The sequence below is a fragment of the Nymphalis io genome, chromosome 12 (genome assembly GCF_905147045.1).
Source record: "Nymphalis io chromosome 12, ilAglIoxx1.1, whole genome shotgun sequence".
Lineage (NCBI taxonomy): Eukaryota > Metazoa > Arthropoda > Insecta > Lepidoptera > Nymphalidae > Nymphalis > Nymphalis io.
In genome coordinates this window covers 179827-207195 of record NC_065899.1, presented here as the reverse complement: position 1 = coordinate 207195, position 27369 = coordinate 179827, and the positions used below count along the sequence as shown (strand labels likewise).

Here is a 27369-nt window from a genome sequence, read left to right as displayed (position 1 = left end):
TTTCTAAGAGTCGCCATCTTTTTAATAAATTCGTTGGTAATTAATACGCTTCGTTGGACGTGGGATCTGGTTCATTTTTTTGGCTCGAATTTAATATTAAATTTTAGAAAAGTTTTCCCGTTTTATAAATAGACTTAACGTCTCCGCGTTTCTTTTATCTCGTTTGAACGCAGAATGTTCTGAGTAATTTATTCTACCAAGTTCATTTTATGATTTTGACAACGCCTACACAACAGCAAGAATTGGTTTTACTAGTTTGGAAAAATTTCGGTCCACACCTTCTCAAAATTTATATTCGATATTTCTACCTGTTTGAAAATAAATACCTCAGATCTGGGAAAAACCAACGAAAGAAAATCACAACACGAAACAACAACTGAAGCGAAATAAAATACTTCAAGATTTAAAGGTTCATTTCTTCGCACACAATCTGCTATGTCAATAAATTATGAAGGACGCATTACTTATATTGATGCGTGCCGACTGCCGTAGAGAAATATATGAAAGATTTCAGTTAATTCAGGAACGCCTCCATTTGTGCTTTGTGAATTAACGTATTTAAAGTAAACGTTTAAGTTCGTTATCCGCTTCGGCTCTGAATAGAGCGTCTTTTAAGAATCAGTCTTGTGATTATTACGCTACGCTGGTTTACGCGAGTCGTTCAGTCAAAATATCAGTTAATTTTTCCTTTCCTTTGCCACAGACTGTGGGCGATTATATATAACTGATGTTTTAATATTTATTATAAATATATCTAGCGGATAAATTATAAATTTTGATTTTCCCCTTCTCCTGTAATATAACATAAGAAAAAAGAAGACAAACTATTATGTAATTAGGCAGTCACTATACAATATACGTGTATTGGTAAAGGGATTACCGTTTCACACAATCGAATCAGTTATGTTATCATGTTAAATGACATTACACAGATCACAAGCAAGCAATCGTCTCGTGTTAAATTATTAGCTATTTACTAATACTCCTGATTACAAGCGATTTGATGATAATTTATTTTGTTATCAATACTAGTACTATTTCCTTTCTGTATTCACACATTTACATCGATACTGTCAGCCATATTACTTATTTGTAACGCCATAGTAACGTTCGGTTAGTTTTGAGCATCACCGCAAAAAATGTGTATTTTATTTGTGCCCTTGCGCAGTGACGGATCACGGATTGTTTGATAATGATTCAAAGTGTTTGTTTTCATAAAAAGATGATCGAAAATAATCTAAAAACTCCAAACATATTAATGTATAGTTAATTTGTAATGTTTATTCGAATCTATCAAAAGCAAGTTTTATTCATTTCTTCTATATTAAAAGACTTTACAAAAGAGGTTTGTAACAAATCTAGTGAAGGGACGAGTATCAAACATTTGGCTTACAATACCAGTATTGCGGCCGTCCCTTCGCTACCCAATTTGCCCCGTGATAGAGCAACTTCAGGTTTTTGTATTTTCTTTTTTATTATATTGCCCTTAACTTGGCTTTTGTGACCATTTGATAACGACGCCCATTCAGCTGGAAACATTTTACGAATTTACATCAATTATCGCAAAAATTGGAGTTTTATACTTTTTTGAATATTATTATCTCAAACGAAATGGAAATATTTCGGCCAGATTCCATTATCGTGGATATTTTATTCGTTTCGGAATTGAAAATAATTTATCGTTTATTTTCTAGAAAAACTTCTCAAATATTAATAATAATTTTAAGAAAATTTTTTTCTTAAAATTATTATTAATATTTTTTCTTAGTGGCTTGACCGATTTACATATTTTTTTGAAATTTGGTAAGATTTTTGGTATTGTTGTATTCCGGTTTGAAGGGTGGGTGATCGAATGTAACAGGCACAAGACATGTAACATCTTTTTCCCAAGGTTGGTGGCGCATTGGCGATGTAAGCGGTGGTTAACATTTCTTACAATGCCAATGTCTATGGGCGTTGGTTACTTACCATCAGGAGGCACATATGCTCGTCCATCTACCTATAGTATAAAAAAGATCTTTCTTATTAACTATACATCGTATGTCGTAGATGGCACTTAAAGAAGTTTACATAACTATGTTTTTGGATTTTTTTATGAATTCATTTTGGTTTTTTATTTATCAAACCAATTAATATTTCATTTATAGTGGACTCTGTTCTGATTGTTTGAAACTTTTAAATACATTTTTGATGTTTAATATATCGTTAAAATATTTTATTGACAGTAAAAATATTTAAAATAAAATCGGTTAGAATTTATATCATTATTGTGAATCAAATTTAATTATTTTATGCAATAAGTAAAACTATTTTCATTTGTATTCTGTTAGCAGCATCACCTGTGAACACAGTTAAATTAATTGTTATATTACGATTCTGTGTAATTGTGAAAAAATAAACTTAGTGAGTTGATTTTTTATATATAACTTATAATTCGCTATTTTATGTAATAATAATGTAGTAAAGCTAGATAAATACTGGATTTATTACTTGTTCAGTGTATAGTACTCGATATATTTTTAGATTGTAAACCGATTTTAATTATTCATATTTTATCGATTAGTTATGTTAAGGGTAGTCTATTTAATGAGATAAAAAATTCACTACTAAAGATTGAAAACCAATTTTCTCTTAATGGCGGTCACATTTGGGCAACGCGCCCCTTAATGGAAAAGCACACCATTGCCCGGTAGTAGATAATTTAGTGGCGAATTCGGATTCATTGAATCATTAAAAATGATTTTATTCGATTCAGCTCTTACCAGTAGGTTTAAAATGAAATTAAACAAACTCCAGATACAAATGCTACAGTGCAATTGGTACTCCCCAACTACCACATTACCGAAAACTGCAACTGGTTACAGTGACTCGTCTAACCGAGGTGACTCAACTGTGCAATGTTATCAGAAGTTGCCTTTAAATTATTTCGGATAAAGCTAATTCAGAACACGAGGGCTGATTGCCAAAAGCGCTCTTTTCCAAAACAGCTATTTGTTCGTTGATTCAAAAACTTCGTCTAATGAGGCATTTGGAGACTTTCCAAACTCTTCTCGCATATAAAATACATATAAACTAGTAAAACAAATAAATCAAGAACCGACTGTCAGTAACTCACCAGGTACCACTGAATTAGTGGTTCCTGGTGAGGTATCATATATCTACCACCAAACAGCAATATTTAAAATTCTTGTGTTTCATTTAGAAGAGTGAGAAAGCCAGTATAACTTCAGGTACAAGGGACCAAATACCAACAGGTTTTCCAATTGACAGTCTGTCTACCTATTTTAAATTTTAAAAAAAAATCCTAGAAATTATGATTCAAATTCAAATGAATTAAATTTAATATTATTTTCGATAAAAAAAATTGTAGAATAGCAGAATCTTAATTCTCATAATAACCGACTAGTTAACTGCGCACTGAGCGTTATAGTGCTGCCGTGTCGTTCGCGCACTCACTATTTATTGTTCGACAAGATATTAATTCGACGCGACCGGAGAGTGATCCGATGCCAGACCAAAACTTGACTTGCTTTCTGACGCTAGTGAACACAGATAACTTACTTCCGGCCGCTACTAACAGTTTCGTTACATAAAGGGTCAATCAATTTTGTAAGTCAAATCCCTACACCACGTGAACAATCCCTTATTGCTATGAAGTAAAAGTTTATAAATAACTTGGCGGTATGTAAAGATCACATCTCCTGTCTGACGTTGTTAACTGAACACGAAAATATTCATTCTCACTTTAATGACCCAACTTTTCGTTATGCATTTTAAACATTGCAAAGTTTTGTACAACTTCTCTCGTAACTCGGAACCCCGGCCCGGTTTGATGTACGACCTTTCTTGTTTTGATTATAAATTAATTTGCAACTCACACCGCCGGAGCATGCTTAGAAATTGTAATTAATAATACATCTTGAAGATTATAAGGTAACTAAAAGTAACTTGACTTTAACTAAAAGAGACGACATATCGGACGCCAGGAATAGTTACCAATATCTTACTAATCGCGATATATAAAGTTGGCTTCCCACGGTACATGGCGAACGGCCGAGAACCACGGACAGCCACGCACCGCACCGAGGCTCGATGCGTTGCGTAGCGGCCTTCAGATTCGAAGGTACACACACGTCCTTTTGCGTTTATAGGATTAGTAGGATACTTCACATATTATTATAGCATTTTCCATTAACCAGAAACTTTAACCTGGCAACCAAATGGTACATGGTGTATAAAACAGACCTGTATAGTCTTAATTTAATGCAAGTAAAGTAGCAGGGACCGTGAGGTACTTAGTCAAGTCAACAAAGATATTAAGTTTATCGATCAACATGAAGAATTGTATCCAAGTTACCGCTAAGACATAAAACTTCAATTATTAAGCAGACGTTAATTAACGTTATGCTATATTACTTATATATCACCAAGTTAGAACTTGTAATAGACGTATTTCACGTTTATTATACACCAATAATAGTGACTGTTGCGAATGGGCCATTAAATATATATATACTGTAAAACTCTTGTTTATATTCAGATTCTGATATATATTAAGCAGATAATTTTGCATACATACATGTTAGTGGTTAGTTTAAGTGATTTATGAGACAAATTATTTTGTAATATAATTAGTATAAATTGCTTTTTCAATTAGAAGTCTTGATTTTAATGTTAATGTCAAACCGTTCAACTTGTGTGTAGTAGTATTTCATAACCCGATGGGAAGGCAGGGTCGGAGAGAGTTCAAGCTGAATATCAACGGCTTTACATGCTTTCCGAGACACGTATTCTGACAGTGGTGACCGGCCGGATCGGATCGGACGGGATCGGCCTCTATAAACTAGCCACTACACCACTTAACACTAATATTTTTTTTCATATTCGTAAGCGGTAGACAGTAGTGCTGTAAAAAAACAAAAACAATGTAAACATGACTGTTTGTCCTGAGTCTGGGTGTAATTATCTATATAAGTATGTATTTACGAAAAAAAATAGTATATGTAGTATATCAGTTATCTCGTTTCCATAGTACAAGTTCTGTACAAGCTTCATTTGGGATCAGATGGCCGTGTGTGAAAAATGTCCCAGGATATTATTATTATTATCTTCTAAGGATCTGAATATTCATTTTTTAAAACGTCTATTTGATCTTATAGGCACACATGACTGGTGAGTAACTGGTGATCTATATTTGCTTATTTGTATTTCTTGAAAGAACATCAATAATTAAACACATAACGCAGTGTTTATTTTTTTGTAATTATAAATCAAACCAGTCAGAACACAGCTAACAGAACAATTAATGATTCGTAATTCCGACACGTTTCGCCGCAAAACGACACAACCCAAAATTGGAGCTCGCTTTGCATTTCAAACGCACATCAGTACCCCCCCCCACCCCTCAAACAACAGACAACGGGGGATGCGAACGTTCGAGCTACGAACAAACAGCCACTGCGTCCTCTGTACTCGTCACGGTAAATATTTACATATATGCTATATGTACAGAGGACATAGGTAAAGCACATTGCTATATATCTAATAGCAAATATAATCACGAATGGACTTAACATAGAGGACGTTCACGAGTTTTTTTATTCCGATTTCAATTTATTTTAGCGAAACAGAACACAAGAACTGGGACGACCTTACTTAAGATTTTAAATAGGAAGAGAAATTCGTATTATTACGATAGCAATTTCGAAGGAAGCTTTTGAAAGCGTTTACTTTCCGAGAGAATATGAAATAGTTTTAATTTAGTCTAAATGCCAAGCACTTGGCTACAGCAAACAGTTCGCAAGTGGAGCGCGCGCCGAGCGAGTGTAACAAATCTTGACAAGACGCGAGGCTCCGCGTCCCGCTCCTGCCGGCTTCACATTAAAGTAATGGATGTCCTACAAACGCTTTGAAACCCTCCGCTCTAGAATGAAACACAACCCCGACGTATGTTTCAAATATTAATGTTTGTTATTTCAATTATTTCGTCTTGCATTTCAACACAACAAATGTGATACGAGTCATACGGGTCTTGAAAGGTTTCAGTGAAATCTTAAGCATACACAATTATTTATAAATTACGAAGTCTTCAACATAATATATTACATTTATCTCCTCGAGTATTTTCCTGAACCAGCTCTCAGACTAGGCGGCCCGGGTGTGGACGCACACGTGCGCCACGAAGCTGGCGAGGCGGTGCTGCATGTGAAGTTCCTGATCAACGAAGGAGCTCTCGTCACAGCCACCGCTGACGACCAACTGCACCTCTGGACCTTCAGGCAGAAGATAGCCCAGAGAGTCCAATCGCTTAAATTCCAGAGAGAACGGTGAGTGTGGTCAGGATTCATTAATATTTTAACTACATGCTATATATGTGCGATATCGCTGATGTCAGACTTCAATCGCCTAAATATACGAGATTCTAATGTTATTTTACTCGTCTAACTATTCCTTTGTTTTTATCTTCGATTTATAATTACTTACTCTTTAATTACAGCATGACCTTTAATTTATATATTTACATTTTTTAATATTTATTCCAAAATGTTTCTTTTTTATATGTTCGACGAAGAAATTTATCAAAGGCTTATTTTTTGTTTATTTAATGTCGCTTTTATATGATATAACTTGAAACAGTAACATTCAGTACAAGATTAAACAGTAAAAATAACACAAACATTCATCTAAATAAATAATCATTTACATACAAAAAGCAAAACACAACGGGCTCGAATTACAACGGCTATTAACGACGGCCAGAAACAAAGAGACTGTGGAAGATTTGGTTTGATCAACGTTCATTGATGACGTTTGTCAAATGATTTTATTTGAAGTTGGTTTTTTTTAATATAAATTAAATTAAATATTTTTGAATAAAATAATGAAAGTGCAGCAGATATTCAGCGTCGGATTTAGAGGTCCAGGGCAACAAAGAATTGGCCATTAATTATGTTCTAAATAAATTGAACATTTTTTCATCGACTACTTAATAATTTATTGCGAAACAAACTAAATTATTTTAATATATTAAAATATTTGGTGATACAGAAAAAAATAAGAATTATTTTGTATTTTACTATATATGCATAACATGTTAAAAGTGTTTACTCGCTGGAATTTGTATATTTTTCGTTTAAAGGATCTCTGCTGTGGAGTCCAGGGCCTGTAGCCCCATGGTTTTCCCCTTCCGGTCCTGGATATTTAAGTGACGACGATGTTAATCATTCGGCTCAGCCGAATCCTGTAGCAAAACAGTGCTGTAAACAATGGACTTAAATATAATTTCCATTTTTTGAGAGGAAATAGAAGAAGTTCACATTAATTGATTGAAAATTCTCTGAATAACTATATCGAAAACAATTCAATGAATCATAAGACATGAGAATAGTATAGAATGCTACACGTGAAATATAATGTTAAGATTTAATTTAATTTTGACAGGAAAATGATAAATTTTCATTTTAAAAGATTAGATAAATATTCGCGCAATTTTGCATCCTGTTTCCTATGAAATGTCTTAATGTCTCTGTCATCGTCTGTTGGCTCTCAGATTGGCACTCTAATAAAGCAGTCATTATCAACATTGGAAGCCTATCCATTAATAGCGAGCTCGATAACCAGGAATGCGCTCAGTTAATCGACATACCAGCTGAGGTTATGGAATCTGATACCTAATCATCTGAAATATTAATTAAAACTGACTGAAGTAATTTTAATGAAATAAAAATCGAATTCAATATTAAACATGTGGGATCCTGTAAAAGTTTTAAATTTTAATTAAAGAGAAATTAAAGTTCACACAATAATTTCGACGACATGTTTTAGCATAAAATGTACATAATAATCATTTAGAAACACAGAATAGTATAAACATTTAGTTGGATGAATGTTGACGTGTCGACTGTCGACTAATATTTCACTCTCAATACATTGCATTTGAGGAACGAAAATTGTTTCGATGATGTTCACTTTGTTCGTCAACAAACACAGACTCTTATTAATTGTTAACACTGAGATTTTCGTGCACTTTATAAGAACAGGATATTTATATACCGTGGCAATAATGAGATCGGATTCATCTGTAATTTATATATTTTAACTGAGTGTTCAAATTGTTAGTTTTTCAAGTGTATCCATCTGTTGTATATATATACGTATGCAATAATTATTGCCAGGATATATGGAAGTGTATTGTGTTGTAAATAAAGCACATTACTGGGCGTGGTTTGCACATTGTTACAGATATTATATCAAACTATCACGACAGACTAAAGAACTGAAGGGGTGAGTGTGTGTTAGTTTGATGTTGTTCGTCTGTTCGTTTGTCTTGTTGCACGACTAGACCGCCCCACCCCCACTACACCCCCTCACACTGGCATGGCTAGCTACCGGCTGAGCTTTATGTAAAACAGTAAGCAAGTCGACAAAATCCCTTTTTATTATATTTTTGTTGATTCCTGATTATTTCCTATTTTTCCTGTCTTATTGAATGTAATTATTTTATTCGACCAGTACTTAGTAAATATAAAAATAAGATCTACTTCAAGCAATAAAACGTTAACGTTTCAAAATATATTGAACTTAAACCAAAAAGTAGATATTAAATAACGGTCTTACTAAAAGTGTTGTATAGCAATTTGTCTTCTTCATTCATTAGTAATTTGACATTCTAAAGAAGAAGATAAAGCTTTATATAACACTCTTACAACCACTTTACAATGTCTAATATTCATTATTTTTTTTAATAATCGGTAATAAGTTAGTTTGTAAACGTTTTCAAAAAGCTTGATATAAACTGTTGATAAGATTTCAATCTTAATTAGGAGAAAGAATATTTATTTTCTTTTTATGTACTAAATATTATATAAGATAATACGCATCAACATTTATGACACTATTTATCCGTATTTTCAAATATTTTTTCCAATATCCAATATTATAACAATACGAATGCATTAAACCTATTTTAAGGGTCGACGACACTTGGTATCCTACCACGGATGCTTTCAGTCAAAGGAATTCTAATATCTACTCCTTTAGGATTAAAGGTCAATTTGGGATATCCGGAATACGATTGAATTCGATCACGTCCCAAACTGCTTTTACGCTTATATTGCACGTGCTTAGTTTTAATTAAGCTGGAATGGCAGAACTAATCAGGAACTGCTTTGTTTTATCAACGTGTAGTGTATGACGATACTTTAGAAATAATATTTACCAGTGCTAAGGCTTGTTCAGCCTGTTTGGGACGGTACGACTTATTTATAATAATCAAAACAAACCAAATCAAAATCCCTTATTCAATATAGAACATATATATAGAAACATTATACTTTCTTATCGATTGTCAAATTAGAAACTGCTACCGGCTTGGAAAATAAATAACCTGACCTAAGATGGACCAGCGAAAGACACTAGAATAAAGAAACCCGCTGAGATTTTTTTTAAAGGTGACATATTTCAGTATAAAAAAACAGCCAGGGTGCGATCGCTTCACTCCCAAAGTGTGCTATCATCCATAGACTCACTAAGTGTATCCTTACCTTTTGTTATAATCAAGCAAACATTATTCATCATCAATAGTCAATATTTCTATATTTCGGTTCAAAGGATACGTGAGCCAGTGTAGTAAGAGGTACAATGTTCTGTCGACGGTGTAGTGATATTTTTAGAATAAGAAGGTGGACGAGCATATGGGCCATCTGATGGTAAGTAGTCACCAATGCCCATATACATTGGCATTGTAAGAAATGTTAACCATCACTTACATCGCCACTGCGCCACCAACCTTAGGAAGTAAGATGTTATGTCCCTTGTGCCTGTAATTACACTGGCTCACTCACCCTTCAAACCGGAACACAACAATACCAAGTACTGCTGTTTTGCGGTAGAATATCTGATGAGTAGATGGTACCCAGACGAGATTGCACAAAGCCCTACCACCAGTATATTGACTCCTTGCAGTGCCATTACTATGAGTGAAGGTGATCACTTACAATCTGGCAGCCTACTAATCTACCTTCCTAAAATAATAATATTATAATATAAGTTCAACAAAATATCTGAGTTTACTACTCTCTTTAAAAATATGTTATCTCGAATCGATATGCAAAGTACTATATAGTAAAAGCCTCAACCGCTGTGGCAGGTAGATGTTCTGATGTAACTTAAATATATTTGAAGGCATTAATATTCCAAGACACAGACAGTTATTAAAATGCATCGGCCGAGACCATGAACACTAATAAAAATAAAACAAATTACAAATGGCTATTTCGTTGAAGACATTTCGCTAGAATTTGCACAACGTAAATTGTAATTTAAGCCGACATACAGCGCCATTTGTAGGGCTCATTTCCCTAAGCAGAGTACTCGAGCGCTTCCATTACCAACTAATGTGACGTAAACTTATCGCCGTTTTTACGTTACGCTTAAAAATTACTTTTTGCGTTTCTACAGATAGCGCTCGTATGTAGCTTGACGATCATAAAACAGGGGTTATGCCTGTAATAGGGTGTAAGCTTGCCGAAATTACACCTACACCAAAACAAAGCTTTCAAAAGTCAGCATATTGCTCTCAAAACATACATTTAGTATGCAAAATAAATATCGTAAAAGTTAATGCGCCCACACGGCGCTTGCGGGTCTATTAAATCTGTTTTCAAATGCACGTTCCGATGGGTTTTATGGACTTAATAACTGTTTACATTTTTGTGGATTCCCGAACAAATAGTTATTTTTGAATTTATTGAAAAGTAATGAGGAACCAATCAATCTAATGAATACAAGACGAAGTTATTCATTGGTACTAATTAGCACCTTACTTCATTTATGGCGGACACACTGCTGAGGCATAGTGAGTGAGGGGTGCAATTTGATTGGTTCCAATTTTGACGACCGGCGTTATTACTGTATACTCGCTCATGGTACACAAGAGGGCTCTGATTGCTTTTTCATGGATGAAATTGGTTTAACAAAGTTCGCTTTTCAAAGCGCAATTACTGCGGAATCATTTAAAAAGATTTGCCCAGCTGAATGTGTTCGCACCTGCCGCTGGCCGCTGCTATCCTTTCAAAAGGCGGTATTTTTAATTTCGTTCATCAAAGTGGCTTTGAAACTTCGCTTTGTACATCTGTTAATTGTATACTATTCAGCTTCCTCTATTTTATATATTTCCAATTTATTTCAATATGCTTTATCAATGGTTGCGGCAACGCGTCTCTTCAAGCGTAAATTTAATATCGAAGCGCAAATGTAAAATATTTTTATAAAATCATATCACAGACTAGTGAGGTAAACATTCGAAAATCCTAGCGTAAAGTAAAGGTAATAATAGGTTGGAAACTATAAAAATCGTTGCGTTACTTTTAAACAATCAAGACAATTTGACTCTCAATGTAACGTGAAACCAGCACGCGACATGCTCGTTACTATGAAACGCCCAATACGAGTATTTAGAATTAGATCACCCACTAACTCAGTTTGACTTGACTTATTATTTTTTATCACTAAAATAAGAACTCTAGTAACGTAAAATAAATATTCTCTTCCTCCTTAAGGAGAAAGTTTGAAGCTTATCCAGCACGCTGCTCCGATGCCAACTTTTGAAAGAAACTAAATGCCTTTCCATTTTAAATAAACAATATCAACAATTGTACTTTCCGTACTAGTAATAACAATATATAGTATAGATATATAGACGTATCCTTAACTATATGAATTTAATGAAATAATATAAAGTAACGCGGTAACTATTTCTTATGATCATTATAAATATTGTTATTAAATTTTTGTTTTATTTTAATCTCATTACTTGGTTTTCTACTATGTATATACATATATATTTCATGAGCCGTCAAATTTAATGGAGCTCATAAAATAAGCTAGTCCGTGCAACTATATCCTTTTAAACTTTACCTCTATTGTATTTTCTATAAACTTATTGTATACAAACCTATTCCGAATTGATATCGTTACACGCTTTATGTTTTATATCCGACTAGTTCCCTGTCACGGGGTGTCAGGGGGAGTTTCACCTCCCCCATTTTCAACAAATCTACAATAAAATTCAATTTGTATCTCTATTTTATGGTGAAAACTGATATTTTGGTGATCTTTTGTATATGTTTTCTTTATACCATCTTCATATGTTCGCACAGATCCTCAAAATGGTTATAATTATATGTGAAATGGATGTTGGTGTATCTGTTAGAGATTAATGGACTAGAGCATATGTATGAATATTTTCATAGAGAAGGTTTATACTATCCACTTTGTTGTTAATCGCCGCTAGATGGCGCTGCAGCAAATAACTTGTATACCATTCAAACGATCTCCTTGATTGCTATATACACACAGACGGGAGAACGTCTGCCTGGTTGGCTAATTTATTATAAAATGTTGCTGTCCCGTCCCTAGCAACTTGTGTGAAATTACAATTTTAATAATTAATCCAATCATAATATTGGGTTTGATAACCTAAGCAATATTCAAAGTATATTTATCTTACGGCTTCGAGTTTTATTGGAATGTGAATTTCCAAAAGTGAACGAAAAGTCAAAATTCATATTTCAACCTTGTCTATTCGGTTCTCAGACACAACGGCAGCTTCACTCAATCCGACTGAACGGTCGTTTATGTTTAAGGAATGTTAACCCGAGCTCTTTGTGATAGTAGTAACTTTTCTGTCTCCTTGTCTGGCTGTATCTGATTAAAATTATTACATCGTTTTTTTCGCTATTTAATAATGACATACACACACACAAATAAAGGAAATTAATAATAATAATTTAACGCCAACTCAACATAAAACGAAAGAAAAATCATACATTATAATTTTGTATAATTATTCTGTTTTTATATATGTAATCTACGTTGGAGTTATTAACGACATTGGTAATTTTATAATAAAATTGTAGTATTAAGCGGAAAGTGTATATATATTTTATTGTAACAAAATAATAGACAAATTTTAATGAAAATAAAATAATTATACTTTAGCCATGGAGATTTTATTTATTACATTGTTATTTTAAAAAATGAAGCCTCGATTTTAATTACCCTTCTCGAGATATGCAAGCGCGTTGCAGAATCCTACCTGCTCTAAACACGATATTTCCCTTAATTGAAACATAATATTAGTGATTCTTTGTATTTAACAAACTATTTTTTTCGACAGTTAAGCAGATATCGAAACAAAAGAAACTTTTTCGTCGTAAACTTCTTCGTCGTAAAGTCACGTTATAATATTTATAAATATAAATCTTTGATCTCGAAAGATAATAGACGTTTACTTTGACACAAAACCGTTCCTTATTTGAGAAGTCGAATAGAATACCTTTAATGTTTCTCCTATCACAGTTGTTTCGCCGCGACGGCCCCGTCCCGCGGCGGTGACACAATATTGTTAGTCTAATGGGGCTATTGTGTTTCAACAAGGGAATAAGAACTGTTATATATTTTTTTCTTTAGCATTGAACAATGCTGCACCCGACTATACAGATCTTTTAGTAATTACTTTAAAAAATGGGTTAAGAGTACATTGTGCAGAAATGCAGCAACGTGTAGGAAGGTGACGCTTCGATCCCTGCTATACCCTCGGAGACATTTAAACAAATATATATGTAGTTATGTGCAAAATTTTCAGTATATAAAGTGACAATTCCAAGTAAAAACTTGACGGCTATTTGTATTCCCGTAGCTCATATTGCCTGGTATTTACAAAAGTATTCGTTTGCGTCACTTCCCCTCCCTGTCCTGTCTATACTGTATACCTTTGTAACATCATAAAGTCTGCCTCAAATGATTTATTTCTGATTTGTCACCAGGATAACCTGCCTCCATTTACCACTTCAATCGAAATGGATCCACGTCGGCACGGAGCGTGGGAACGTCCATGTGGTAAACATCGAAACCTTTGCGCTGAGCGGCTACGTCATCAACTGGAACAAAGCCATGGAAGTGTGAGTATTTTTATTTTATTAATAGACAAACCGATGAACAAATGGGGCATTGTTCGTATTTGTATCGATAGGAGAAGCCTTAGCCATATTATATATGATACATAAGCGCTTTACAGCGCTAAGTCTGTTCTCAGACGCTACGAGAGAAGCGAAAGCGCAGCGACGGGGCCAAAACAACAAATAGTACAAAAGCTGTTTTTGGGATGGCTTACATAAGCAGTCTAGCGCTCGTTGTTATTATTTAACTATGATGTCATCAAACAAGATCATAAAATAGAAAGTATTCATTCTCATCAGCAATAAACAGCCTGCGGGTCACTATTTGGGTCCTCATACAGCATAGGTCGTGTCAGGTATTCCGGTGAAGCGGTATAAAAAGTATTCAGTAAGTGCACAGAAGCACCCGTTGTATTAAATCCGTCTACAGTACAGTTTTATATTTTAAAACACGATCGGTAAGTGTATGTTAATTATTCAAGCTCTGCGTGGTAACTCGACGATAAACTATTATCGTAATGAAATATAAACACCGTTTTAATTATAGTTGTCTTTTTTATTTGTCTGTAATTATCTTTTATAAATATGCTGACGTAATTCTTCGTTTGATACTAATTACAAAAATAATCACAATAAGTAATGTTTATGGAATATCTTGCGAATATTATTTAATCAAGTTTGAACAGAATTACAAAAACGCGCAAACAGCATTAATTACGAAAAGGCGACGCAGTACAAACGGGACTTGAATAAAACGGGAAAATAAACATTGTAGATTCATTTGATACCTGGTGCCTTCGTAAATAATGAAATTAACATATAAAGGGACGTTCAGACGTCTGTTTTAACGCAACACGAGATTACCCGTGTAGGCTGTTCGTCTCCGGGAACTCTGTAAGTGATCTAATTAGGTTGAAGTTGCGTTGAACCCTCATACGTTCTTTCGGAATAGAATAAGGGTGTAATGAATACATTACGAGCTGACAAGGCCCGCTGGAGGGAAAACGTAGACCTTTACCGAAAGTCCTGGGTGGAAGTTCTGCTACATGTGTATCCCACCAAAACACATCAGAGAGCTTGTTTGTGGTTGACTCTTTATCATTAATGGACAGACGGCTTTAGCCCAGCAGTGGGATATTTACGGGATGCTACTGCCTCTACTAAAAATAGCGCTTAATTATAGGTATCTGTCGACAAGTTGTTGGAAATCAAAATAACATCAAAAGCATACTTTGACGACAGTATATATTAATACTTCCAAATCGATTGCGTCGTAGTAATAATCGTCAAACATATAAAATAAAATAAATATACACTCAAAAACATATAACTCCTCCTGTTGTATTTCTGACAACGTGCAGGGATAAAAAATAGCAATTAAGAAAGTGTTCATTCTCATCAGCAACGAAGACATAACGCCGCGCCACGTTTTAATTGCAATGAAAATTTTAATCTCCACACCCTTGTTTATTCACTTCACCGGATAACCGAGAAATCTGAGCCGTGAACCGGTTACTTCAACACAAAAGCCGGCTAACCGGCGACAGAATCAATTACCCGTCGCATTCACGCCATCTTACCCGACGAGATCCGGACAGAACCGGTGATACCCAACCCTCGTTGATAATAGATTTCATTTGGGATTTACTAACGAAATTCAGGATATTTTCACGTGAGATAAATTTAACCTGAGACGTCATCTCGGAGGTAGAACAAAGGGACGATTTAAACGCGGAAATTGTAAAGGCAGAACAGAACAACAGACCGACGGATGGGTCTTATGTTTCGTGCTTTAATCATACTAATATTGTATAATAGACTAAGCTAAAGCTGTAGAAATTTTAATTATTTCACCAAATGCGCCACCCTGTGAGGAAGTTGATGATAAAAAGGGTAGAGTTAGTATTCTTTGATTTCCATGCAGGATATAAAAAAACATTACTTTTGGTTATATAAAATTATTAATTATTAAGATTATATTTGTTCATTTCAGTAGAATCTACACACATAAGTTAAAATGTATTTGAATGAAGTATATGTTGATTGCGTGACACATACTCGTTATCTTTTTTAAGTTATGTTATGCGTAGACCAAGGTGACTAAATAATAGTTTTTCCAAATATGTTCAGTAAAAAAAATATGATGACTAAAGCTTCTTAATGAAGCATATTTTATATAAAACATATGTGCCATTTCATAATGTACTTGCCCAGAAAGGCTTTCATTAAGTAGAGCTAGGCGGACGGAGAGCCGGTAGCAAATACTTTACCTTCACGATTCGGTTTTTAACTTTTTAAGGCGGAGTTACGATGGTTCTTGCGCTGCCCTTTTATTATTACGCGGTTTTTTTAAAGGTTGGAAAATGACTTCCTGCTTTTTAGGCAAATCGGTTGAATTGTTTTGGGTTAGATTTATGGAAAGAAATTAACTTATATATCGAAATATAAACTTATATAATTATAGAAACTTTTATAAACACAATGAGATGAAAACTTAATGGTTTTTTTGTTAACCTGGCTGGAGGGCGCCCTACGCTGCACTTGCCGATTCGCGGTCTCCACTCTAGAACTCGTCTGCTCCAACGGCCATCGGTCCTATGACATACGTGACCAGCCCACTGCCACTTCAGCCTGCTAATTTTGCAAGCTATGTCGGTGACTCCGGTTCTTTTCCGGATAATCTCATTTCTAATCTTATCCTTCAAAGATACTCCGAGCATAGCTCGCTCCATAGCACGCTGAGCGAATTTGAATTTGTGGACTAGTCCCGCAGTTAGTGTCTACGTTTCGGCACCGTATGTCATGGCAGGTAAGACGCATTGGTTGAAGACTTTCGTCTTCAAACATTGCGGTATAGACGACTTGAGGACTTGACGAAGGTTGTCAAATGCTGCCCATCCCAAGCGAATTCTTCGATCGGCTTCCTTCTCGAAGTTGTTCCTACCGACTTGTATTATCTGTCCTAGGTAGGTATATTCACTAACAACTTCGAGAGGTTTCCCCTCGACGTATATCGGTCTCGGCACGACATGCCTATTGAACATGACCTTGGTCTTGTCCAAGTTTATACCGAGACCGACACACCGGGAAGACTCCAGTTGTTCCAGCGACTCTGCTATGATGACGATATCGTCGGCAAATCGAAGGTGTGAGATGTACTCGCCGTTTACATTGACTCCATACCTAGTCCAATCCAGCGTCTTGAAAACGTCTTCCAACGCGTTGGTGAATAGTTTCGGGGATATTACATCCCCCTGTCTCACCCCTCTGCGCAGTTGGATCGCCTTCGTCTTACAGTCCTGGATGTGGACAGTCATTGTAGCGGCGTTGTACAGACATCTCAGTACCTCGATATATCTCCAATCGATATGACATCTCTGCAATGAGTCGAGCACTGCCCAGGTTTCGATGGAGTCGAAGGCTTTCTCGTAGTCCACAAATACCATACACAGCGGCTGATTGTACTCTTCGGTCTTCTGCACAATCTGCCGAACAATATGGATGTGGTCCACGGTGCTGTAGCCTGATCGAAAGCCGGCTTGCTCTGGCTGAGGCTGGAACTCGTCAAGTCGTCTGGCGAGACGGTTCGTGACGACTCTTGAGAACAGCTTATACACGTGACTCAGGAGGGAGATTGGTCTGTAGTTTTTCAAGAGGATTTTATCACCTTTCTTGAAAAACAGTACCACCTCACTCCCGCTCCACGTTTCCGGGGTCTTGCCATGTTGGATGACGGAACATAAAGAGGCTTGCTAGCTCTTTCAGGACCGGAGTCCCGCCTGTCTTAAGCAGGCTCTTCTCTGTTGTGATTCCGTCATCTCCCAGAGCTTTGTTGTTTTTAAGCTGTTCTAGAGCCGCCCTAATCTCGCCTTGGTCAACGACCGGGAGCTCATCGGAGTAAGAGGCGCGTAAGAGGGGCGCGCTGGTCATCAATACTGATTCCCACGGGTTTATCCGATCTTGACGAGAACAACTGCCCATAAAACCTCTCTACTTCTCCGACAATCTCAGGCCTAGAGGTAACGACCCCACCATTTTCAGTTTTAAGTTTTGTCAGACGCGGCCTCCCAAACTTGCGAGCGAACACTTTCGATCCCTGATTTTGCTCAATCGCAGCCTTGATGGCATATATATATATATATATATATATATATATATATATATATATATATGTATATATATATATATATATGTATATATATGTATATATATTCAAACAAATATTATCCCAACCCTGTATGTAAAGTGTGTCAGATTGCTAGTAAACTAAAACTACAATCTGATAAACGTGACAGACGGCTCTGAAGACATCCATTCCGTATATTCGCCAAGTTTTTCAACTTTATCAGATACCGGGAGTGACTGTGGCAAGAGGGCCGCGCTAACTGCACTATAGCTCAGTGTCACCTCGGCTTCTGACGTATAAAACTAACCGCATATTGCAGATTTATAGTTTTGCCGCCTATAGGACCGATGTTTGCTTGATAAAAACTACATAAAAGAAAAACTTCTCTCCGTTGAACAGTGTCGAGGCGTGAAAGCTAATAAATAACGAATATATCTACACTAACGTCACTTTTTACATTTGATAATATAGTCTTATACTAAAACTACTTAAATAAAAAAAAAACTAGGTCTAATAATGAACTCATACTAACGAACATATTATCCATGAAAGTCCTAAATATGCGATTTCTTTAACGTCCTATGAAACGATTGGACACGAAATGTGTACACGTGTACTTAAAACGATCGGTGCGATAAACGTTTTTGTGTTATATTTTATAGCGGAAACCCACATAAACATCGGGATAGCGAGCGGCGCCTGTGGCGAAGGCCGACGCTTTGTAGTGAAACGAACTCATTCGTGAAAATCGATGCAAAATATTTAACGCAAACTCGACACAAATAAGGATAGAAAAGTCTACTTGCGTATTTAATAAAAATATTATGAACATGAATATTAATTTAAATTGAATGAAATTAATGACTACGTAGCGTTAACTATACTATAACATTATTTTTGACGCACTACAACAACGTGTAGACCTTCTTTTGTTGTTGGCTTTGTTTGATATTAACATTGCGGATATTATTTTGAAAACTATTTTTAGTTTTTGTTGTTAAAATATAGAGTTTTAGTATCCGCCCGCGGCTTTGGCCACCTTGGAGGGGGGGAGGTGTAATGTACCTTCTGTCCTTTTCTGTCACCTTACAACGTGTTTGCGAATTTACGTAATAATGCGTTCAGGTGTTAAAACGTGAAAGTGTAACAAACATACAAATAAACAAACCCACTTGGACATTTATAATATTTTAGTTAGGATGGACTACAATTGGAAGCGTTTTTTTTAATCAATTATTATTGTTTACTGAATACAGTAGGAAACCACTTTAAGGTTGGACCTTAAATTTTTTTTTTATTATTTGTCGCGATAGCGGCCGCGTTAACACTTCCTAATATATGGAACACAATTGACACAATTCGTTAATTTCTCGGCCTGAGGTTTGAGCCTGGAACCGAAAGATCTGCGGCCCTGTGAGTTGGTTTAGTTACTACTAAACCAACAAGGCAGCAGTTTTATCTGCAGAGAGATCAATGAATACTAAGTATGTATATACAGTTCAGTGTCAACAATTCGCATACTAAAAAATAACATCGGGACATAATAGAAACGAATACCATAATTTTATAATACGAATAAAGAATATACAGAAGGGGTGTAGGATTTCGCGGAGTTGGAAACTTGGCGTATAATTTTGTATATTTACAACACAACCTCAGTTTTTATTTTAGTTCATCGTCAGGTTTTATGTAACTTTTAACGATAGAATACGATATTCTAGCTAAAATATAAAAAAGTTAGTCTTGTTTTCTTATGACTTTCCAACAGTGAAGTTTTTTAACCCCCTTCCACTTATGCAAAGTTTCCAACTCCGTTGAACGCGAACGTGATTGTATTAACATAGTTACATAATTAATTAGATTGTCTATTTCATGTCTATAACATGTTGATATGAAAAATGGTTCTAATGTAAATTGAAAGCTCCAGCAACTTTCTTGTTATTTACCAGTCTTTAGATTTAGCGCCTCCCACGCCCTCAACAGATTCCTTTCAGAGCGCTTGTAAACACTCCTCTTTCAAGGATCTCTTTGCCATTTCAAACAACTTTCGTAATGTTATCTTTACTCTATCGTGGCGATTTTATCACAACCATTAATTCCTACGTTATATATTCATTATGTTGACCTTAATTTTGTCTTCCGTAAGGTCAATTAATAATTTGATAAATCTGTGTAAGGGTCTTGGTGTTAGGGCTTTGTTCAAGCCCGTCTGAGTATGGTGAGGTACCACCCACTCATGACAATAACCGGCAAACATTCAAACTTAGAATTGTTGTGTTCCGGTCTCTAGGGTGAGTCAGTGTAACTACTCGACACAAAGGACATAATATCGTAGTTCCCAAGGTTGTTGGCGATTTTACGATGTGAGGGGTGGTTAATTTACCAATGTACCTTGTTTAAATTTAAATGCCATCCAAATGTTTTAGAGTTTATTGTAGTAAAATTGCTTATCGTGCAAAATAAGTATTTTCGAAAACTTCAAAAGACGAACAAAACCACTACGCTGCTTAAAAAAGTTAACTGAACACCGTGTAGTCCAATAGTGAGTACGCACATCGTTTTGAATTGTAAATTATAGAACCGCCGTAATTTATGCAAAGTACTAAACACAACATTTGTCTACTTCTAGATATACAGTATAGCTCCTACAATAATATACAGGGATAAAATTCACTACTCTACGCTACCACCTTTTTTTTCTCGTGGAGGACACCGAAACCTACTTAATATTCTTCGGAAGCAAACAGTCTTCTCGGAAAAGTCTAGTAGCTTACACCGATGTCGTCACAGTCCTCGCCGGTGCAGGATCGACGTGCGTTGTCGTCTTTCTCGATAAACAGCATTGCTGACGCACCATACTTAAAAATCTAATAAATATAAATTAAAACTTTTCAAAGTTTTTATATATTTTTTATTTCTGGTGCACACCACAATATTTAAAACAAATAAATAGAATGTATACCCCCGGACGCAAATACTTAAATCTTGTAAAATACGAATAAATTGTACTTGAATAAAGTATACTTCGATTAAATATTAAATTATTCCGGGTCCATACAAACGCAGTTACAATCAGCACTGTTTATTAATATGTCAAAATATCGGTCACCAGGCGTGTGTCGGCTCAACGAACTGTACGCTATACCACCGGTCACCGATATCCGATGTTGGATTATTTTTCAATATATCACTCGAGGATCAAACAGTTTGAAATATTTATTACAATTGGAACTACATGTCGACATCGAGCCGAGTCGTAACGAATTGATTAATGTATTTAATTATACTTAATGAATAAAAAACGGTATTGAAATACAAGAAAGCAATTTTGTATAAACGATAATTATGATATAGATATACATGTGTAATAAGTATTCAATAGAATGTTTTCGAATCACACTTTTTATTATTATTTTCAATATATAATAGTTTTGTCTTCGTTTTGATAAAGGATCAGGGGCGCACGTCAGGACTTAGCTATAACATATTCCGGTTTACTGGATCGGTTTGGCTTTACATCGGCTTGCAGGCTTAACGGAACACACTTGACATATTAAGACTTTACTTAACATTCTGTCATTTATTGACGACAGTTGACTTAAAGATGAAAAGAAATGAAAACACAACTTTACCTATAACTATTATTTAGGTGGTGATTTTAATAGTTAAACGATTAAGATACGAATTAGTTAAACATTATTCTCTCTAATTCCTGCTTCCCCCTTCCTTCTTAAGTCCACGCGAGCTGGTTCTCGATGTCACCGCCTAACTGTGACATCAATTCCATCGCGCACAAAGAAATTTGGCAACTCCTTTTTTTGTCGCACTATCAAAGAATGGAATTCCTTACCAGCTCACGTGTTCCCCTCCTCTAACAACCCGGGTTCCTTCAAACGAGGCGTGAAGAGGCATCTTGCGGGCCGGCAAGGCGGGGACGGCTAGTACAGAACATTCTTCCCGACTGTACTGGCCGTCGTCGCGTTTGGACTCTACTACCACTTACCATCAGGTGGAGTAGAGTCATTTGCCATCCCGGGGCATATAAAAAAAAAAAAAAACAATCTCTTCTTCTTTGGCATTTCAAATCAATGATGACAACAAGAGTAAATCAGTATTTAAATACACACTTGCTAAACCATCTTATAAATAAGAAAACTAGATAGCGCATGCTGTTAATAATTTCATGTCGCTTAATATTAAATTATTATAATATTAAAATAGTCCTGTATCAATTACAGTAAAATATTTACTCTCTCACTGGGAGTGAGTAAACTTTATTACTAATAGCGAATGAATGTAAAGTTCACAAACAAACGACTAAGTTACTATGAATAATTATTAACAATGAGTCGCTCGATTTCTTCCACTTCTAACTAAACGTCGCAGATAATTAGGCGTGAAATTAAAGTACCAGTAATTATAATACGATGAAAATCTAGAACATTGTTATAATTTCAGATACCTTTTCGCTGGCAGGTTATAATGAATAAAAAATTTTATATAATGTTTTTTAAATTTTCAATAGTGGTCCTGTTTCTCCTCTCACGATATTTACTAAACTAAGACTGAAATAAATTGGATCTTGTCATTAATAATTCTTGTTGAGGAAACGCTTAAACTGACAGCACTAAAGATAACTTAATAATAATTAAAAATTATGGAAGAATAAATAAGCATTTGATTGCAACTGTGGCTTCCGGGAAAGAACATAGGGTACGTGACTCCTGCACCCCCACCCCCTTAAAGGGCGGAAGCCGAAAGGCGGAAACTAGTATACGACACATAAGTTTTAATTAAAGATCGTAAGAGAAATAACTGTAGATGTTGGTTACGTCCAAAATACGTTATAGTATGTATACATTTTAGCTTTTACATTGTAAGATATTTCTCATACGTACAACAATGTACAACTTTTCTTACGCCCAAGACTTCTATTGATAAAAGTTTAAGGAATTTTTATCATTTAATATAGATGCTTACTAGCTTATTACTAGCCAATAATCCACCACCGGCTTAAGAAGAAATACCTCAGACCTTAGAAAATCCAGTAAAAGTATCTCAACAAGGTTTATATTTCTCACAATTATAAAAAATCTTATAATTATTATTTACAACGAGATTAAAAGCGTTATATTTTTATTTGATATGACCCCCAAGCCATCGTATAATTCCCAAGATTACCGTCGCCTACATGACTCCAAACACTCCTTGAGTTGGGCTTTTTCTACAACCACATATTCATAAAGCGAGGGTTGTGTGTTGTATGGTTAAGACCCTAACGGTCTGTCCACAAGACATTCGCTGCAGTAAAAATTAATTTAAATCAAATGTATGGAAATAGCGTGAACAAGAACGACACGGGCCGTGGCGAACAGTGGAGCGAACGGCTTATATTATTGTTCTTCTTAAAACATAATTTATAATAAACAATATTTCATGATAATCAAATAAAATTATATTTTTAACAGTGACTGGTTTCTTCACTTTTTCTGGAATAGCAGAGAGCAGTACTTAGATAGATTGATAACCTTTTTCGTTTTTTGTTAATACCTAAGTATCAATTGACGAAATTCCTTCAGGGCTTTATTGGTGATATTCTATCCAATCCAACAAAAATCACTTTCAATATATAAATGGAATGAATCGGATAAGCAAAACCTAAGGAAGGGTCTGTTTGAAGGTCGAGGGTTAGGGCTGTGAATAATTAATCAGTTTGTAAGACAAGTTCTCTAATAATAATAGATTCATAGTCATATCTGATGATGCTAACAATTAATTCCCAAAATCATTTTCAATTTTGAACATTCACTTTATAAATTAGCGTTAAATATTGATGATTACAGCTTTGTTGTATAATATGTATTTATTTTTTGTAATTTCAAATAGCCTTACATGTAATTTTAAAGCAACATGTTTTTTGTCTATAGTATATAAAAATATATTAAACATATCCTGAATAACGCTTTTAATTTGTCTTGTAGCAATTGTGATAAATACAAACAGTTGCTTCTATTCATTAGTTCTTCTTCTGACATATTTGCTGCTACAATTTCATGGATCCTATTTATATTATATATCTATAGTATGAGTGTCGACTAGATACAATTAGGAAAAACAGAGAATTGAACTTTACTATGCTTTTCGTATAAAACTTTTTTATGTGAATATTGTCAACATTTTTCCAATACTGGCAACCCTACTAAACCACCACATACCCTGGTACCCTAGCAGTCAAACCGTATAAATCTTACACGTGGCCGCGTGCTGCGACCAGATAAGCGCACATGCCCACAGTAATAGCTACCCAATAACCTACATTACTGTTAATGTCCAATAATGTACTTGACCTTTTAAACATACCTTCGTTAACATGATGAATCGAATGCAGATATAATTTGCCTCACTTCCAGAGGAAATTAAATAAAACTGATCATATAATGTAGAAAAACGTCTTACGAATGGCAACAGAACCCACTCTCAATAGCACTGCATACATGTAGGTAATTTTTTTAATATTGTAATTGCGGGAAAACGCTCTGACTACAAAATCTAATAAATAAAATAAATAATCAATATTACCTACCGTGCTCTTACTCCACTAACATGGGTTATTACTTTTGAATATTTAACAATATAAATCAGTGAAAATTATTGAAATTTCAAATAAATTTAGAAGTTGCAGATCAGAAGAATTGGAAGTTCTCGAGTATATCAATCAATCAGTATCCAAAAGGGAGCAAATTATGCTGAATCGCAAATTTCTTCATAATTTGCTCAACGCTCATTTTCATCGTTCTGCGTTTGCAATTTGAAACTACCAGTTCTTTAATAATTATTTTTATTTATTAAATCGTTACTCCACGACTGGAGAACAAAAATGATCGACTAATTATATTAATCAACATATCTAATAAGACTTTTCCTTATATACCGCTATAAGAGTATTTTAAACGTAACTAACATTTCTTTTACCTAATTATACTGGCTAAGGAAGTCTTTTCGTTGGAATAACTTTTAAATGTGCGTAGTTTCTTTGCTGGGCGGTTAGACCTTGTGCAAGGCCGTCTGCGTAGTCACACCACTCGCATTTCTACCGCTAAACACCAATATTTTGTACCGTTGCTTTCCGGTTTGAAGGGCTTGTGAGCCAATGTAACTATAGGCACAAATGTCATAACATTTTAGTTCCTAAGGTTGGTGGCGCATTGGTGATGTAATGAATGGTTAATATTTCTTTCATCCCCAATGTCTATGGGCAATGGTGACCACTTATCATCAGGTGGCCCTTTCGCACGTCCTTCTAAACACGACAATTGTCTTATCAGGTCACGAGATACTTATCTTCAAATATATCCTTTCCACCTTTACTAGCCGAGATGGCCCTGTGGTAAGAACGCGTGAATCTTAACCGATGATCGTGGGTTCAAACCCGGGCAAGCACCACTGAATTTTCATGTGCTTAATTTGTGATTATAATTTATCTCGTGCTTAACGGTGAAGGAAAACATCGTGAGGAAACCTGCATGTGTCTAATTTCACTGAAATTCTGCCACATGTGAATTCTACCAACCCGCATTGGAGCAGCGTGGTGGAATAAGCTCCAAACCTTCTCCTCAAAAAGAGGAGAGGAGGCCTATAGCCCAGCAGTGGGACATTCACAGGCTGTTACGGTTTACTATTATTGTACATAGTCAGACACATTCCTGACCGCGTGTTTCGAAGCACATAATATATTCTCTTGATCTTCGGTGTATGTGGCGCCATCTACATACGCGTTTCACTTCAAATTCAACATTAATTTTAGGTCGACGATCGCTTCGACAAATAACGTAACTGCATACTTTAATTCTTATCTTACTTTATTGGCGGGTTACTACCCAACATTTTCAAAATCAAATGTTAGTTGTATGAGTTTAGATTAACATAAAATAATGTTCTATCTGAGAGAAATGGCTAATTAGCCGTAAGACCGTGTACTACATAATATAATAATTACACCATTGTACCAATGCACTTTTATGTACTACATTAACGTGGTATACAATTAAAGCTTATAAAATAGGTAAAATAATAGCCTGTACATATCCCAATGCTAGGATAAGGCTACCACCTCTCTTGACGAAAATAATTGGATCTTGTGGCATTTCTTACACATACACATGCAAGTTTTCCTTTGAAGCTGAATGATAAAGATCAAATGTTGGGGTCACGCTCCGTGTTCTAACCACTAATATAATGATTATAAAATAATTAACAAAATTTAAATTATTAAGATATGCACACTTTTAAAGCTTACATGAAAGTGCGTACTGCGTCCACGTTCGTGGTGCGGTCAGACAAGCGCGCTTCAACACCCACACTACTGCTTCTTCGTGCCCGCGTTACCTAACGTAACTTAGGTTACTAGCTATTCAATACTATTTAACTACTCAAATTCGCTGACATTGCTAACCCGTATTTTGCTTACATATATAACATCATTACCATATTTGGAATATATATTATATTGCATCTCTATAAAGTATTTTCTTATAAAAAATCAACGGTTTAATTTGTTATTTTGACATAAATGTTTTAAGTATATATTTCACTATTTATCGACCCGTAGTGAGGCTTTGGGCAGACTTTTTGTCTGGGTGGTCACCACTCATTCATCATAAAATAAACAGCTTCAAAATAATTTGAATATCATTAGTTTGGGAAAACTAATCAAATAAATAAATAAATAAATATCCTGGGACATTATTCACACACGGCCATCTGATCCCAAACTAAGCAGAGCTCGTTCTATGGAAACCAGACAAATGATATACTACATGTACTACTTTTCTTTAGTTAATACATACTTATATAGATAATTACACCCAGACTCAGGACAAACAGACATGTTCATGCACACAAATGTCTGTCCTGGGTGGGAATCGAACCCACAACCTTCGGCGTAAAACGCAAGTATCTACCAACCAAGCCAACCGGCCCGTCATCAAATCAATCAAAAAAACCTTCTTAGTAATTGTTGAACAGTTCAATTCTATTTTTAGAGACCAAATGTTGGCCGAACCGATAAAGAGTTTTATTTGCAAACAGGTTGTTTTTTCTTCCTTAATAATAATCTATCCTAATAAGTGAGATTGGAGTCCGTTGGACAATCTGTAAGTATACCTTCTAAATAGAAATATACATATATATATATAATGTATATTCCTTGTCTAATTCGCTCTTATTACTCTAATACGGAAATACAATACGGTCTGACCGATAAGACACTGGCACTCACCCAAACGA

General features: G+C 35.2%; 1 protein-coding gene across 4 annotated transcripts in view; it reads left to right on the top strand.

Moving 5' to 3' along the window:
- Positions 1 to 27369, top strand: part of LOC126772119 (syntaxin-binding protein 5) — a 249638-nt gene that overhangs the window by 191347 nt on the left and 30922 nt on the right. For all 4 annotated transcript variants that reach the window (XM_050492279.1, XM_050492276.1, XM_050492277.1 and 1 more), the window contains exons 3-4: positions 6144 to 6326; positions 13827 to 13961. In XM_050492279.1, coding sequence (XP_050348236.1) covers positions 6144 to 6326; positions 13827 to 13961 — 318 coding nt within the window. The remainder of the gene's footprint in view (positions 1 to 6143; positions 6327 to 13826; positions 13962 to 27369) is intronic.